The sequence below is a fragment of the Sinocyclocheilus grahami genome, unplaced genomic scaffold, assembly GCF_001515645.1.
Source record: "Sinocyclocheilus grahami isolate Dianchi unplaced genomic scaffold, SAMN03320097.WGS_v1.1 scaffold260.1, whole genome shotgun sequence".
Lineage (NCBI taxonomy): Eukaryota > Metazoa > Chordata > Actinopteri > Cypriniformes > Cyprinidae > Sinocyclocheilus > Sinocyclocheilus grahami.
Window position 1 is genome coordinate 586,206 of NW_015505439.1, and position 16,918 is coordinate 603,123.

The window sequence follows — 16,918 nt, forward strand, 5'->3', positions numbered from 1 at the left end:
TATATATATATATAGGATCATTCAACAGATGCATGTTTGTTCACAAACACACAGGCTTATAGAAAACCAGCTGCTGAGACATTATTTAGATGGTCCACATGTACAGCATCTCGTCTTCATGTTCCATTACTCCATTACCATAATCCTTTCTCTTTTTTTTCTGTGAAACGACTCCACTTTGAATATGGTGTGTAAACATAGAGTCTGTCCAGCTTCAAACGCCTGCAGTGTGGATATTTTTTTATGGTAATGAATATAATGTAGCTCGGTGTTGCCTGATATTGCAACACCTTTTCCAAATGTCTCATACAGAAAGTGTGTGATGATACAAAAGACACGAGCTTGTGTCCTGTTAGCTCCAATGTTTAAAATGTACCCCAATAAAAATGATTGGAAACAAAGCCTTACTAATGGCTGTTTTCAATAAATCTCATAGTGTAACCTTTTTTGTGTTTTTATATGAGATGATTATTAATGAGCTCTGAATTTCTGCCACATACCTTCTTTCTTTTATGCGTACTTCGTTAGCTTGCAGTGTACCTCTGTGTTTATCAAGAGTTTATCAGTACTTCATAATACACCGTGACAGCATATGTGATTTATTAAGCTCTCGAAAGCTTCTGAAGAAGTTTTCTGATAAACTTTATCTTGTTTCTTGCGCTAAATATTAACCTGTGTTGTTATTCTTGCCTAATGGAACTAAATTAGGCTGATGTGTCTTGATTATTTGATCACAGCAGCAAATTCACCCTTATTAATCTTGTCTAACCAAAACAGGACAGTTCAAGGTGCATGGCGAGCTGAAACGGAATGGAAAAAAGGAATGGGAAAAATCTTATTAACTACAGGTATGGAAGTCCAGCATTTTAGTTAAAAGAGCTGATCACCTTTATGGCATCACCTATTATTTATTTATTTGGTTTTTGATTTAAATTATTATTCAAAGTGGCAAATAAAAGAAAATACAATTTCAGTCTTTCTACTTATTTCACGTTTAATTTCAATCCGAGATGTAGATGAGTTTCTTTCTTCATCAAAACAGATTTGGAGAAATGTGGCATTACTTCACTTGCTCACCGATAGATCCTCTGCAGTGAATGGAAGCCGTCAGAATGAGAGACCAAAAAGCTGATAAAAACATCATAATATTCCACAAGCAATCCACTCCAAGACTCCAGTCCATCAATTAACATCTTGTGACGTGAAAAGCTGTGTGCTTGTAAGAAACAAATCCATCATTAAGGCGCTTCTAGCCAAAATACCAGTCCATTATCAATAATAGTGCTTCCTCTTGTGGAAAAAGTTAATTCCCTGCTGTCCTCTCATATCAAAATCCACAGACATATTTGTTTAGAACAGTTTTTGCTTGTAAATGGTGCTTGATCTGTGCATGTTTCTCTCCTGATTCAGACGACAAATTTTCATTGGAGAAAGCAGTATTATGGATAGAGGATTTGTATTTTAGCTGTAAACAACGGTTTGAAGTTAAACACATCATATTGAGAAATTTGTTTCTTACAAACATGCAACTTTTCACTTCACAAAACATGAATTGATGGACTGAAGAAGTGTGGATCACTTGTGAATTATTTATCTGCTGTTTTGAAGAAACTCGTCTACGTCTTGGATGGCCTGACGGTGAGAAGATATTTAGCAAGTTTTTATTTTTGGGTGAAATATTCCTTTAAAGGGACCCTGTCTAAATATACTCTGTGATGTCTCATATCACTCAGTGCCATTTTTGACTCATCAGAAATGCATAATACTCATAATGACTAATATGTGAAATGGTAAAGCGTGACACTAATGTCAACACCACATGGTTTGATTCCCAGGGAGCACATACTGACTTCTAATTGTATGCTTTGGATAAAAGCATCTGCCAGCTTTGTACTTGACTTAGTGAAACATATATAATATGATTCAGGTTTGGCTCATTCAGCTCTCCTGTTCTTTTCCCACGAAGCAGGTCTGTCAAGTGACAATGAGGTTTTGCTTGAGACAATAATGAAAACCCACAACGATTAGGGGTTTATTACTTTTAATCAATTCAGCTAGCTACAAAATGTCAACCACTTCACAGACTGACAGGATACAGAGGGAGTTTTAATATTACATGCGTTGAGGACATCAATCTCACAGTTTAACCTATGTATCATTCAGGTAAGGTATTTATTTGACTTCTTATAATAATTATTCAACATCTTAGTGATTTGGTGTGCATAGCTCTTAGTACAGAAGCAACAAAAATAACTTTTTTTTGTTATGGATTATTATAGTTTTTTACCAACAACAAACCACACGGGGAAAGTAAACTAACAGGATACATCTTCTTATAAAAGTAAGGTCTCTCAGAAATATGCGTCTTTTGCTTTACATTGCAAATTATTTATTTATTTTTTTCAGAGCATCCAAAACCTATGATACAGTAAACAACCAGTCCCCACCTTTCAGAACATCATTTTCTACACCAAACTGCATATTCATTTTAGAAAACAAGTCATTTTTGCAGGACCACCACACCAGCCTTGTTTCGTTGCCATCACATTTCCTTTTTAAGTCACTTTTGCATTATTTTACAACAAAGGTCACAATCTGTGAATATATACCGACTGAAATGGTGGCACTATTGCAAACTTGCGGTAATATGGAACGTTCCACTGTGTCCTAATACTGAGCATGCTTTTGTCAATTTTGCTACTGCCATGATTTTTTTTTTTTGTCATCTTTTTAAAACAAATTTTATTTATAAGACGCTAAGATCTACCATTTGTCATGCATAACGCACAATTCACATCACTTGGAATGCAGTGTTTTTACTACAACAGCTACAGAATCTAGTTGCACATTGTCTAAACAGTAACTGATCATGGTTGTGATGAGGGATATGAACCAATGACATTGATTGTAAGTGCTTGTTGTATTAAGATCATTTGCAAAATCTTTTTTCCCATTCTTCATTGTCATGACAACGTCAAAATAAGGAGCATGACAGTAGCCGAATGGTGTGACACAGTTTTACCAAGACGATACTGAGATATACTGAAAAGGAAAGACACTATATGTATACACATACAAGCAGATATATGTATACATACATACATATATGTATACAGGCAATAAAGAGAATAAAACTTCACAAGTGAGCAAGAGCCATCGAGTCAGCACTATATACAACCTTTGGAAAGAATGATACAGAGTATAAGAAATAATTTTACGAGGACAATCATTGAAAAAGCTGACAGACGACACATAGAACGACATTTACAATGGGGGCCGGGTGATATGTGCATGTGTGCAAACCTAGAAGGTAAATACCATGATAAGCGCATTGCCTTTTGACAAACTGCACAGATGGTAAAAGCAGGCAGACCAGCGTCTTAGCCACTGCCGAGCATCTTTGTGGCCCTCTGGTTGGCTTCATCAATCCTGGTCTTGTTGGAATCAGCCTGAAATAGTTCCAATAGTGCTTTATTAGCAACGATGTATTCATTAAAATCAAGCTATTATACACAGTTGTAATATGTGCAGTATGTTATTAATAGTTATTAGTTATGTACTTAGAAATATATATCATTGTTATTATAGTTAACTACAGTATATATAAAAAAATAAAAATAAAAATAAAAATGTTAATTGAAATAAAAAACTTAAACTTATTTTATTTCTACTAGTTAACAAGGCAACATTTCTAACTTTCATTTAGTTTAACTTGAAAAATTAAAAACTAAAATGAAAATGAAAGCAGAAAATACATAAAATCAAATTCAAATATTAACAAAAACTATAATAGTATCTCAACTATACTAAAATAACACTGATATACATATATAGTTAAATTTTTACAGTCATCATGAAATCAAAATTTACATTTAATTTAATGAACATTCTTAACTTTGGTGCATGTTTGTAATTTATACGTTTAGTAATTGCCAATTATTTATGTTATGGAAGTTAAATTTTATATATAATATTGTTTCAACATGAAATAAAAACTGCCTGTTTCATTCATTAATGAACATTCTTATCATTGATACATGTTGTCTTTTTTACATTTTTATAAAAATAATAATATATATGTTTATATATAAAATGTACAATATATGTAAAATATATAATATAATAAAATATAATACTTAGTAATATTAATAAATATTAATTTCGTAATTTCCAATTACTTGTGTTATGGAATTCAAATGGGCTGCAAACAGATATTCAAGTCAACTCAATTTGTTGAACTGACTTTTAAAACGGCACTTTTTATAGGATTTAGGATGGTGTGTTTTATCATTAGAAAATCCAACAAGTGAATCTGGAGCCAGTCTATACCTTCTCCATGATCCTGTCGATCTGGCGGTTCTGGGTGTCAATCTCGTTGCCCATATCAAGGGCCATGTGGCGCAGGTTACCAATGATGCCTCCCACCTGCTCTAAGTTCTCATCCATCTCATTTTCCCTTGCGTCATCTGTTACCCTGCACCCACAAGCAAAGCAGAACGTCAATTTAAATCCACAAACGCCAATAATTTCCCATACACATGGGCTATCCATACATTTGACCTCTTAAGCCTTTTATTTGAGCATACACAGCTGTTGCGACCAGATTTATTTAACCTTTTAGCTGCACAATCAAACCTCTATCATATCCAGCTAACCCTCTGGACAAAGCGTCCTGGAATCCGGGGCCTCTCACCTGCGGATGAAGCCCCCGCTGATGGCCATCTGTTCGCGCTCATCCACCACGCGGGCGGGCTGGCTTGCAACCACTCCATCCTGGTTGTTTCCCCAGGCCTTGCTGGCTCCACTCTTCATTCTGCACAGAGTCGGGGGAAGCGTGAGCACTAGGATAACCGGACACTTCCATATCAGCAGCAGTGTTCACAGATCAACAACAAACATGGATTACCAGGCAAGCATAACAGGGATGGGCTCATTCTCAAGGGGCTTTTGTAATTTGTAAGGCTATATGTGTGACACATAACATACATATACTTGATGCTGAGACACATATCTTTCTGAAAATGGGGGATGTAAATAAAGGTGGACAGCCATTTCCAAACATAGAAAAATGGGACTCAGAGGTCACCTCTGGCCACCCCATGGCACATGAGCTGTCACCCCTCTCAAATTATGACAAATAACAAAGAGCACAGGCCTTGGCGACAGACAACACAGAGTAACAGGACTGCCACATCAGTGGAGACAAGTGTAAATAACTTCAACAGAAAAAAAAAACTGGAGGAAGAGAACCGCATCCTATCTTGCCCTTTCATTGGCCACCTCTCACCTTGTTGTTTCTAACTCTTAAATATGAGTTAAAATTAATATTATAATGTAGGAAAGACAATGACAGATAAGCAATGCTATGAGATTATTAACCCAGAACCACAAATTAATAAAACTATCAATTATTGGTAATTATAGCCTCTTTTACACAGCAATTATGCAAAACATATGCTTTCTTATCAAATATGACAACAACCTATTATAGATTATTACTATTTATTGTTGTAGACATGGCAGTGGAATATTCTGATCATTCAGTGGCCAGAGGTGAGGTACAGAATAACAATAATCAAATGTAAGATTGAACGCAATATTGTAATTGCCACTGCAAACAATTTTAATTAATAGTCTGTCAATAGTCTGTTACTTATTTTTCTACACAACTGCAATAGCTGGATTTGGACTATGCATTGCTGCAGTATTTATTTACACTACTGTACATCTCACAATCTGTGATATATTTTATGGAAATAATTTCTTTGTCACTGTTGTCTGTTACAAAATTATTGAGTCAAATTGGACTCTTATTGCACTTCTACATTGTAGTCTGCTCTGAATGTTATCTCGTTGTTATCAATGTTAACAATGACAATAAAGAACCTGAATTCATTCTAATTGTGTCAAGAAAATCATGAAGCTAATTTATAAATTCTAAACATTGATGATTTTTGCATAAAAAGGCAGATTTATTCATCAGCTGTTGTTTTGGCAGTGGGTTGCTGATGTAGATTTTAGTTCTAATATTTCTTGATTTATCTTACGAGAGATGGCCAAGCCTCCCACTGCAGTATTATTTATAGAGATGGACTAAAGCTACAATTCCTCCAGCTGCCTTCCCTCCATAATCTCTCTAAACAGCATGTTGAGCTTTATTTTATGTGAAGGAACAGTTAATACTCAAACTGGCAAACAATGCCTAAAATATTGATAGTTAGAACCTAGAATAAATTACTTTCCCTTTTCTTTCAACTATTAAATAATCTCCTGAAAATTACTTTTGATTTTCAAATAATTACTTTTTTAACTTTATATTTAAAAAGTGACTGTAATTTTGTTAAAAATGTGAACTAAGTTTAATCTGAACCACTGTCTGACACAAAATTCAACCTCCCTAAGCGCACGGGTTCATTTGCGCCTCTGCATCAGTCTGGGATTTTATGACAGGCTGTCACATAAAAAAAACGGAATATCTGCACTATATCTTTCTCTGTCTGACCTAGATCTCGTCTGCTCCCCTTGGGGAACCAGCAAATGCATTGGCTCTCTCCACTGTACAGTACTGCGGCTATAGACTGGACTGCGTGTCCTGTTCTTTTCCAAAACTATCCCTGTCAACATGAATGAGACAGGCTTGAAAGTATTAGATCATCTGAATGACTTTCAGTAGGAGTTGTCATCAGCATTGTTATTATGCATTATTATTCTTTAACAAATTATAGCAATTAGCAAGAGATGCATGAGCATGCATTTGGCATTCAGGGACATGCTATTGCAGTCATACAGGTAGCATTGATGGATGTGCTTTCAAAGTTGAAAAAAAAAAAAGCTAGTGTATGAATATAAATTTTCAAGCAGATGCTGTTATATAGGCTATTTTGATCTTGTGTGTGTGTGAGAGTTGTCAGAGATCATTTTGAGTCGATTTGACCAAGAAACATATTTTATGAATGAAAGAGAAGTGCTTTATAATAATATAATTATGTTTCTATTCAAAATTGTTGACGATCAAACGTTATAATCATTTAAATGGGGGCTGTCATTAAAAAAATGGCCTCTATTAGGCCTACAACCAATAATGACAGAATTAGGAGATTTAGCCAATACATTGAACACATTAAATAAACTATCAGATAAACTATAAAGCATTTTAACAGTGTATATATTTAACAATCATTTTAGCGACATGATACTCTCGTTATGCAACATCACGTGACATGCTGTTCACGTGCATGCTGTGTTATTTACATCTTTTCGCGGTTAAAACACGGAATACACAACAGATGATACATTTCAGTAAATTTTACTGTCTTTTAATATGTCCTTTGATGTTCATTTATGTTTTTCGTCCTTTAATTAGTCCTATAATAATTAGTTAGGAAAAGAAGCATTGGTTTGCTCTCGCTTTGGCATTCACAGCGATGTCACACCACATTAATGAGCGCCAAAACGCCATTTATTATTTAAATGAGTAATACAATTGGCATAATTCAAAGACTTTATTTTATCATTAACGCAAAACAGTAAAGTGTTTGCTTATAATCGCGTGTTTCCGCAAATGACTCAAAATGATGAGTGCTGCGCTTATGTGCTATGCTTAATAATCTGGATGGGCTGGATAGGAATAATAATTTATCAAATAAAGATATATAATATTAAGTTAAATAATAAGATAATTTACTTTTATTTAAATTAATTTGTATTGGACTACATTTAGTGACTTACCTCAACTTTGGCACATCCATGCAGTTTTAGTGGTTTATTTTAGCATTCATAAATACCTTGGTTTTAAAAGAATGGTGACCTTGGGTTGTGCAGCATGCCTTATATTCATACATTTAACTGATAAACTTTCTCAAAGGACCCAGAGCAAAGGCAATCGGGCTGTTGTACTTTACTTCTGTGAGCATGTGTGACCATGCCTCATGCTCATGGTCTGTGCTTAGGACATGGGTAGTGAACTTGTCAAGCCACCCTGGGCACGCCTGACTATAGGGCTACAGGCCTCTCAGTATGATTTATTTTTATAGGCAGGCAGGCAGGCAGGCAGGCAGGCAGGCAGGCAGCACCTACTTGTTACATGGACAGGAACAAAGACCACAGAATTTTCCTAGATCGTTCAAATTCTTTTCTGCATCCTTCATGTCCTTATTGATTTGGTCCATTCCCTCCTCGATGCGTTCCAGTTGTTCTGATTAAACAACAAGTAATTTATCCCCCACAGAACGAGAGCAGGTGTCAGGAAAATAAAGGAGGTAGGAAAGAAAGAGGAAAGAGAGGACAAAGAAGAGAAGACAAAACTTCAGACGGTCACTGTGACAAAAGGAAACTCAAAAAAAAAGGGGGGGTACTGGCTCTTGTTTTACAAGAATATATGAGAAATGAGCACAGCTGAACTGGATGCGAATTTGTTCAATACATCTAGAGGGGATTCATGCATTAGAATGAACCTACATATGCAAAAAAAGAGTTAGGAAAGAGTGAAAATAGCAAGACTTCATCCTTTATTTACAGATGCATAATAGTGAACATAAAATCAAAACGGACTCTATTTACTTAATGCTTTTTTCTGGTCTCATTGTGAACAATTCATCTGTCCATGTATTTAAAAAACAAAATAAGTGTCTTTTTAATCTTTAATTTAAAAAGTAGTCATTTTCCTTCTTTTACTGACATCACTGAGGCTGTACATGCTACACCAATTCCCAATAAATAAAAATAAAAACTAGTCCTGCCCTACATTTCTCCTCATTACTATCCTCAAAATACATCACATTTTGGAAGTAAAATGGGTTGCAAATGGGTTGACTTTCACATTTAAAACTTGGAAAACTTCATCAAGTGGATGAAGTCACAGTGGACACAGGCAGTTCTAGCTTGAATTTGATCCCGGCCGCCAATAGCAGACATATTTTCCCATAAGGGCCACTGCAGGAGAGCAACAGTGTCTTTTTAATTAGACCTTGGGGCAGAATAAAACAGTGCCCTAATCTCTCTCAATGCTTTGCGGCTGTAGTTTGCTGACTCATTTGCTGGAAGCCGACAGCCTCCTTTTCTCCTCAGTACAATGGAAGAGGGTGCAACTTATGGTTTGTTTGTCTCTGTTTGGTTAGGGGATGATATGGCTGAAGCGCTGGTGACCCGTGGTGATGCAGTCTGGCGTGTTTGTCGTGCAGACATGGTGTGTTCGATATCGTTAAGAGGTTTAGTGAAGGTATCGGGCACAGGGAAGAGAGAGGCAAACTGGGAATGGTTCAAGAGGAAACAAGCCTACCACATCAGTTACTTTTGTTTAATCCCTGGCATTTAAAGGCACTTTCATTTAGGCAAAGCAAATTAACCTAAAGATGATTAATTTGCTTGTGTCAAAATTCTATAAAATCTCGTTTAAAACAAGAAATTGAACTTTTGACATACCTCATTCCATGATAACAACCTAGCTTAGTGTCACCTCTGGGCTGAGAGTTTAGTTTAAATAAGCTTTAGGCCACAGTTTGAGGGGATGATTGAGATTTCATTCCCTTTATGAAAAGACTAATTACTGGCTGCAGATGGGGGGGCCCTCACACACAGGAGCCACTAAGAGGGCTTCTAAGAAGCTACTGCTTAACGCAAGGCCAATTATGTCATTTTTTAAAATAACACTAAGCCAAACAAGGTAACGTGTGCTTTTAAATTTTGGAATGACACTGTTAAAGTAGGTAATATCTGTTTTTAATCATTTTAGAATTGTGCCAGGGATTATACAAAAGAGTATTAGTGCAGTTTATGGGAAAGAGTGTCATTTGTCATTACCAGCTAAATCGATCGAAACTAATGTGATGGCAACTACATTTTAAACTGAACAGTAAATTTGTTTTAATTGCAAACATTAAATGGACAGTTGTAGTGGTCAGTCCTGTTTCTTTGGTAGTACAGTATACTGAAAAAAATATTAAATGAAAGAGGAAACGTGTTAGCAAAAAGGTGAAAGATGTAGAGTTATTTCAGAAATGGCAGAGGAAATCAAAATTGCATTGCATAAAATGACTTGAATTGCTTTAGGCATTAATCAGTGGAATGAACTGAAAGCAAATCAGAGATAAAGCTAAAAATCAATTTATGATACATACTATAGTTGCTTATTATGATGACAAATCAAATTTAAAAATACAAATTTATTTGAAAACATTTTAATTTTATATGAAAAGCTAAAGACATATACAATATTATACAATTTTATGTGCAAAGAATGTATGAAAATTGTCATCTAATAAACATCCACACTTACCTCCCTGCTCATCCAGCATAACCAAAGTCCTGATACCAGCATCTTTACTCTATGCATCAAGAGCCATGGAGAAGAAGCGTGGAAAAGAGGGTGAAACACATGGAAAACAAAGTGGAGAGTAAAGAAGGACAAAGAAAAAGAGGTGAGATTCAGCACACAAAACACAAAGCTCATTCCAGAGGCATTCAGAGAGACTTTGTCAGTTGAGGCTGTACTGATGACATTTCAAATTGCATAATGTTCTTCTGTTTTTCCTTAGACTAAAATAAGCAGACGCTAATTACTGTGGAGCATACAGCTCTGATCAATGTCATTTGTAAATGTACTCTCTGTGCTAATGTGAGACAGAATCTATTTAGAGTCTTTTTTGAGCTTTTGTAGCTTGAGACAATTCATCCTTAAACAGTTCAAATCATCAACGAAATATTATAATAAAAATGGTAGCAATGAATTAATCCACTTTTTTGTTTAGAAGAATAAATGACTGTTGGAGTACAACCAAATATTTACGCTGCCTTTCCACTGTCTCTGACCTTGCGCTCATAGTTTTGATTAGAATACATCACATCCAGTCGGGTACGATCTAACCGCAGAAGTTCAAATATTTTAACGCATCCGAAGCTCAAAATCGGATCTGAATTTTCTCCTTACACGTATGATTGGAACTCCACGCAGCTCCTGCACTAGTCTCCATTGGAAATAAATGACTTCCGGTCTATCGCTTGCCGTTTGTCGGAGACAGTGGAAAGGTGGCTTTAGGCAATGCAACAAACACAGTGTGATCTCATTGAAGGTGTTACACAGAACAAGCAATGCATTTTCATTCATCTTATACTGAGGACAGATTTTGTACACTATTTGGTGTGTCTGTTAATATGACAACAAATCATCTGTCACTTCATTAAAGCTTATGAAATGAGTTACACTCATACAGAGGACACCTACTCCTCCCAAACCCCAGTCAAAATTATTAGGGCACATTAGCACAAGGACATAAAGGCCAGTACAGATGTCCTCCGAGATTCCAATTCATATTTTGCTATAGATGTCATCCATGACGTGTTTATTATTTAATAGCACCCTGAAAAGGTCCGCGTTATAAATCAGCTCCCACTGTTCTAGTCTTCAATGAGAAACGCAACCAATGTCCATCACTATTTGGTCACTGGCATCCTAGATCTCATCCCCCATTTACAAAATATGACTTTTCCGTGAACCTAATGATCAGCAAGTTAAATTTGCTGAGCTGTTTTTCCTTGAGTTTGGAAAATAACAGGCATCTGTGACATATTTCAGAAAGTGCAGCTTCAGCGCTTTGAGGTGAACAGGATATCGATATTTGGGATAATCGTAAGGCTCGGTAGTGCATAAATCAGCAGGACATGAAGCAGCACCCCCCTCATTCTGGATGGGATCACAATGTGCCCTAAATGGATCCTCGGGGATTAATTTGTTTGTGCCATAAACCGCTGAATTTCCACGCAGCAGTAAAAGCCTGGAACAAACTCAATGCTTCTACTGGTATAAATAATGAATGTGATTTACCTCAGTTTTGGCCTAACGCAGGAATACTGCTGATCATCTATATGTGCCAAGAATATTTGGTCAAACTAAAACATGAAAAGGCTGGTATGGGCTGACATAATTAGATCGACTGTGCCAGTGGTGACAAATTATTCTTGATCTATGTGCACCCTCCCTCTCCAGATTTGTTCTGTCTATCAGTCTGTCAGCTTTAGAGTCTTCAGGCAACTTGTCTATTTGTCAACTCAGAGGCGACTTATCAGTAATGGACATGGGGAGGTGCTCTTTGCAGAGATATGGGCTGTGATTATCGATATGACCTTGAGATATGCTGCGGAGACTTCATCACAGTTCTTCCCCTCAGATATGCATACATCTCTTCTCTTACTCTCTTTAACACGCTCAACCCATCTAGCCTAGATTAGCCAAGTCCAGCTTGTGCTCAGCTCCGTCTGCAGACTAAAGCTCTCAAGATCAAAATACACTGATATAAGATATTTGTAAAAAAAAAAAAAGTGGATCCTTGACATCCATGTATTGATCTGTTGATTGATCTTCTTTTTTTTTTCAATTTGACCAAAGAATTATGTTTAGTTTCTAGGGCGGTCAATTTATGTTAATTAAATGAATGTTAATTTAGTGCATTTCATTTATATATATACTGTATATATATATATATATACAGTATATGTATAATTTTTTTTTACTTTTATGCTCACAGAGGCTGCATTTGTTTGATCAAAAAATACAGGCTAAACCGTAATACTGTTAATTATTGTTAAGGTTTAAGATAATGGTATTCTATTTTAATACATTTTAAAATGTAATTTATTCCTGTGATGGCAAAGCTGAATTTTTAGCAGCCATTATTCCAGTCTTCAGTGTCACATAATATGCTGATTCGGTGCTCAAGAAAAAGTTGCTGCTTAATATTTAACTGAAACCATTGAACATTTTTTCAGGATTCTTTGATAAATATAAAGTTCAAAAGAACAGCATTTATTCGAAATAGAAATCTTTCATAAAAATTTAAAAGTCTTTACTGTCATATTTGATCAATTTATTGCATCCTCGCTGAATAAAAGTGTTTATTTCTTTCAAAAATATCTTATGACAGATCATATATTAAACATTTGTGATCAGAAAGAAAGAGCATATGCAAACAATGAGAAATAATTTTTATATAAATATGATAAAATGTCTCTTTACCTCTTCCACAAGCTGCAGCATACGGCGGGTGCTCTCCAGTGACTGTGGGGGGCAGGAAAAAGATGTTAAAACCAGAATTCATTAGGAACTGACAGAGATAAAAACCACCACAAGCTGTAGTGTGTGGGAGGATTTTTAACACACAATATAATAGATAAATAATCAATGGATGTTCTTTACAGCACTAACGAACCAAAACATTTAACCCTCTACAAAAAATGGACAAAAAAATCTGCAGTGGTCAATGGCAATGGCAAACTTTCAATTGTACAATAATACATTTTTTATTTTATTTTATTTTTGTATTTATTTTTTAACGATCTGAGTGAAATAATGTCACTCTGGTCAGTGCTCTGAAGTATCAGAACATCATTCACCTCTCCTTTCAAACCTTATGTCTCAGGCCATCCACCATTATGACCACCTCATCTTTCTGTCTCTCACTGATGTGAAATGCCAAAAATAAATGCTCTTCAAAAAAGTTGGAGATGAATAATTTCCTTCTAACTAAACATTACGAATACCGAACATATTTCAACAGTATGCCATTTATATAAGTAAATCTACAGCATTTTTCACACAAATATCATGGACTGAGTGTCTGGATATTATGAATTCATATCTCTGTGGATCAGAAGGCCAGAGGACATTTTTGCAGTGTGGTGTCCTATTTGTATTTTAATATTCTGCTCAGCTATGAGAATCATAGTGTGGGGTGGCAGTGAGGAGCTCCATCAGGCTGCAAACACACACACACACACACACACACACAGAGCAAATGCTGCAGCGTTATGTAAGGCAGAGTACAGGTGAACCCTCCCTACACATCACACACACACACATTCAAATATGGATTCTGACATTTCACAGTCACAGCCCACAGAACAAGCTGTGTACAAATAAATAAATCTGTAGCATAAATTACAGCAATTTATCCAAGCTTCAATCAACAGAGCATAAAAATGTGAAATAATTAACTTGTGTCAGCGACCTGGATAAGAGTTAAATCAATTTAATGTCTGCTTCAACTAAACAGATGACTTCGCAAATAAAATAATAAAATATTTATTTATTCTTTACATCATTTTTTATGTTGCACTGATCGACAGTCGTCAATAGTGGTATTGATGCAGCATCATGTAAAAAAAATTCAGTTGTAGAAATGCCTTATTCAGAATCAGCCATAATTAATTAATCTAAAATTACAATTATAAATAAAAATTACAAATAATTAATAAAATATCTAATATTTTATTATAATAATTTTATAATAATGTAATTCATACAATTATTAATAACTCTATAAAATGTCCAAAAACAGGAAGTTACAGCGATAAAAGAAGTAGCATTCAGCTGGCCTCCATGAGGAGACATTCAGTTTTGTTCTGTTTCGATTAAGTTTTCTGTTCCCGTTTGCCTTTCTGAGTTTCCTAGATTTTTCCTATAGTTACTAATAGCCCCACACACCTGTTTCAGTTCTATTTGATTACATTCCCTTTGTATTTAAGCCCTCAGTTTCCCTCTGTTCCTTGCCGTTCCTTGTGCTTTATATAGCACCAACACGTTACAAGACCTGCTCCATGTGAAATAAATCAGTTTTTATTTGGCTGCTGATGTGACTACTCTTTTTATTAGTCTCCATCTCATGTGAGTGTACATGATCTTAAACTTTTTTTCAGAAATACTATTCATTTCTTAATTGCTGAATGCATCTTTAAACAAAAAATGGAAATTTACATTACTGTAAAATATGTATGTATATATATATATATATATACTGTATATATATATTCATCATTATCACTTGGTTTGGTGGTTAGAAACACATCAGTGCTGCACAAAGCTCCGTTTTGGTTCCTTAGTTGGCACTGCAGTCTTTTTTTGCATCCAGTTAAAGTTTGAAAGTGTAGCATAAAGAGAGGAAGTGAATGACCTTACCTCATCGGCCAGCTGGTCTGCACGTTGCTGCATGTCAGAGAGCTCATTGCGCATATCCGAATCATCTGCCATGGCTGCTGGGTGTGCTGGGTGGAGCTGGTCTCCAACTGGGAAGAGTGGGTCTTATTGGAAGTCTGGGGGAAGCTGAAAGAATCAGACATAGACAGAGAAAAGTAAAACATTAACGATGGAGCTCACTTAAGTATTGAAATGTGTCATCCAGTTTTAAGAATTAAAGGGGTCATATGACGTTGCTAAAAAGAACATTATTTTGTGTATTTGGTGTAATGAAATGTGTTTATGCGATTTAAGGTTCAAAAAACACGTTATTTTCCACATACTGTACATTATTGTTTCACCGCCTTTCTGAAATGCGTTGATTTTTACAAAGCTCATCGTTCTGAAAAGTGAGGTGTGCTCTGATTGGCCAGTTATCTAGTGTGTTGTGATTGGCCGAATACCTCAAGCGTGTGACGGAAATGTTACGCCCCTTACCATACTGTAATGCCGTGTCCCGGAGCGATGAGACAAAACCAGTAAAACCCATTATAAACGAGGCATTCGTTGCATCCAGTGGGGACATAATTACGGATTATAATGACTGTTAATGTCTTTTTATGCGTTGCGTTGCATCGCGCCGCCTAAACATAAAACCATGTCTGCATTTGTGATCGGAGAAATGACAAACAACAAGCGCTACTCTACACTGCTCAAAACTCACGTTTAAATCATCAGTGGCAAATCCTTTAAATATGAAAACGTACTTACAGGCTGTGAGTCAGCATTATTTGTCAGCATCATAGACTGTGGTCAGCATGTGCGCCGAAGGGGAAACAGGGGAACTGAATTCACCGGAACACTGGCGGCTACTCTCCCAGGAAACTCTCCGTAAAATGCGTTGCACACATCTGAATATTTGGGTTAAACTGTTCCGGAACAGTGTTGTAAATACAACTTAACCACTGATTTCTAGTCGTGTCCTCTTTTGTAAGGCCAAACAAAGTAGTTTCGCTTTCACTAGGAAACACACAGCATCTCCACAACATGGTGGCAGCAACAATACTACAGCGAGAATCAAAGTTACGCCTTCTTTCTTTGCGTGAACATTTGGGCGGCGTTATGCAAATCTTCACACATCGTGACGTAGACATGTGGAGGCGTGTTAGAACGAGGCGTTTCAGGAGGGTGTGGACGAATCTTAACTTTTATAAAGAATATCTCTTTGGGTTTGAGACTTTAGTCTTTGCAACTTTAGGGATCTTATCTATTCACGAACAGCTTGTAGCACTCCAAAGAGAAAGGAAAACTTGAAATCGCATCATATGAACCCTTTAACAACGACAAAATATCCACACTAAACCAATAATCTGTCTTCCTCAGAGAAACAGCCGCAGATGTTAAATTCATTAGGAAGACAGAGTTATGCAGCTAATAAAGTAATTTCACACAGGCTAATGTCATGAAATGGCCAGTAGGACATTGTCTGCTTTTAAGGAGTCCATTGCCTCTTCTCGTATGCTCTTGCGAATAGTGCTGAGGTGGTGGCTGCTGTGTTTAGCTGATTAAATTCTTCCCTGAGGTTCTGGGTGTACCAGGAGAAATTTGTCCCTCATGGAAACTGTGAGCTTGACAGATATATTCCTGAAAGGACTGGCCTGACAGCTAGCAAGATATCCCAAGGGGTCTAGAAAGAACAGCTTACTGAATAATTGTGAGTGTGTGTTAAACTGCACAAGCATGTGAGCAATTATGCCATCCTTATTCAAAGTTAAAAGTAAAACAAAAGGCTTTTACAACTATAAAAGGCTTTTATAATTTATTTATATTTCTTACTGTAGTGGCAAAAAAATTAAAATACACCTAATTATACTTGGATATACAGTCAAATCAAAATTTATTCTGACACCTTTAAATTTATCACAGTTTATTCGCTATAGTTTAGAAAATGGTAATAAAATACAACAAGAACTAAGT

At 36.0% G+C, this 16,918-nt stretch overlaps 1 protein-coding gene across 2 annotated transcripts in view; it reads right to left on the reverse strand.

Annotated features, from left to right (window-relative positions):
* Window positions 1-2,024: 2,024 nt before the first annotated feature.
* The window catches only part of LOC107599071 (synaptosomal-associated protein 25-A), a 28,266-nt gene continuing 13,372 nt past the window's right edge, over window positions 2,025-16,918 (reverse strand). The window contains exons 2-8 of one of the 2 annotated variants that reach the window (XM_016290556.1): window positions 14,945-15,078; window positions 13,007-13,048; window positions 10,274-10,322; window positions 8,077-8,194; window positions 4,694-4,813; window positions 4,330-4,474; window positions 2,025-3,449 (exon numbers count right to left, since the gene is read on the reverse strand). In XM_016290556.1, coding sequence (XP_016146042.1) covers window positions 3,381-3,449; window positions 4,330-4,474; window positions 4,694-4,813; window positions 8,077-8,194; window positions 10,274-10,322; window positions 13,007-13,048; window positions 14,945-15,016 — 615 coding nt within the window. In that variant the 5' untranslated portion in view covers window positions 15,017-15,078 and the 3' untranslated portion in view covers window positions 2,025-3,380. Of the gene's footprint in view, window positions 3,450-4,329; window positions 4,475-4,693; window positions 4,814-8,076; window positions 8,195-10,273; window positions 10,323-13,006; window positions 13,049-14,944; window positions 15,089-16,918 lie in introns of both variants that reach the window. The other variant, XM_016290555.1, reaches the window with a different exon arrangement.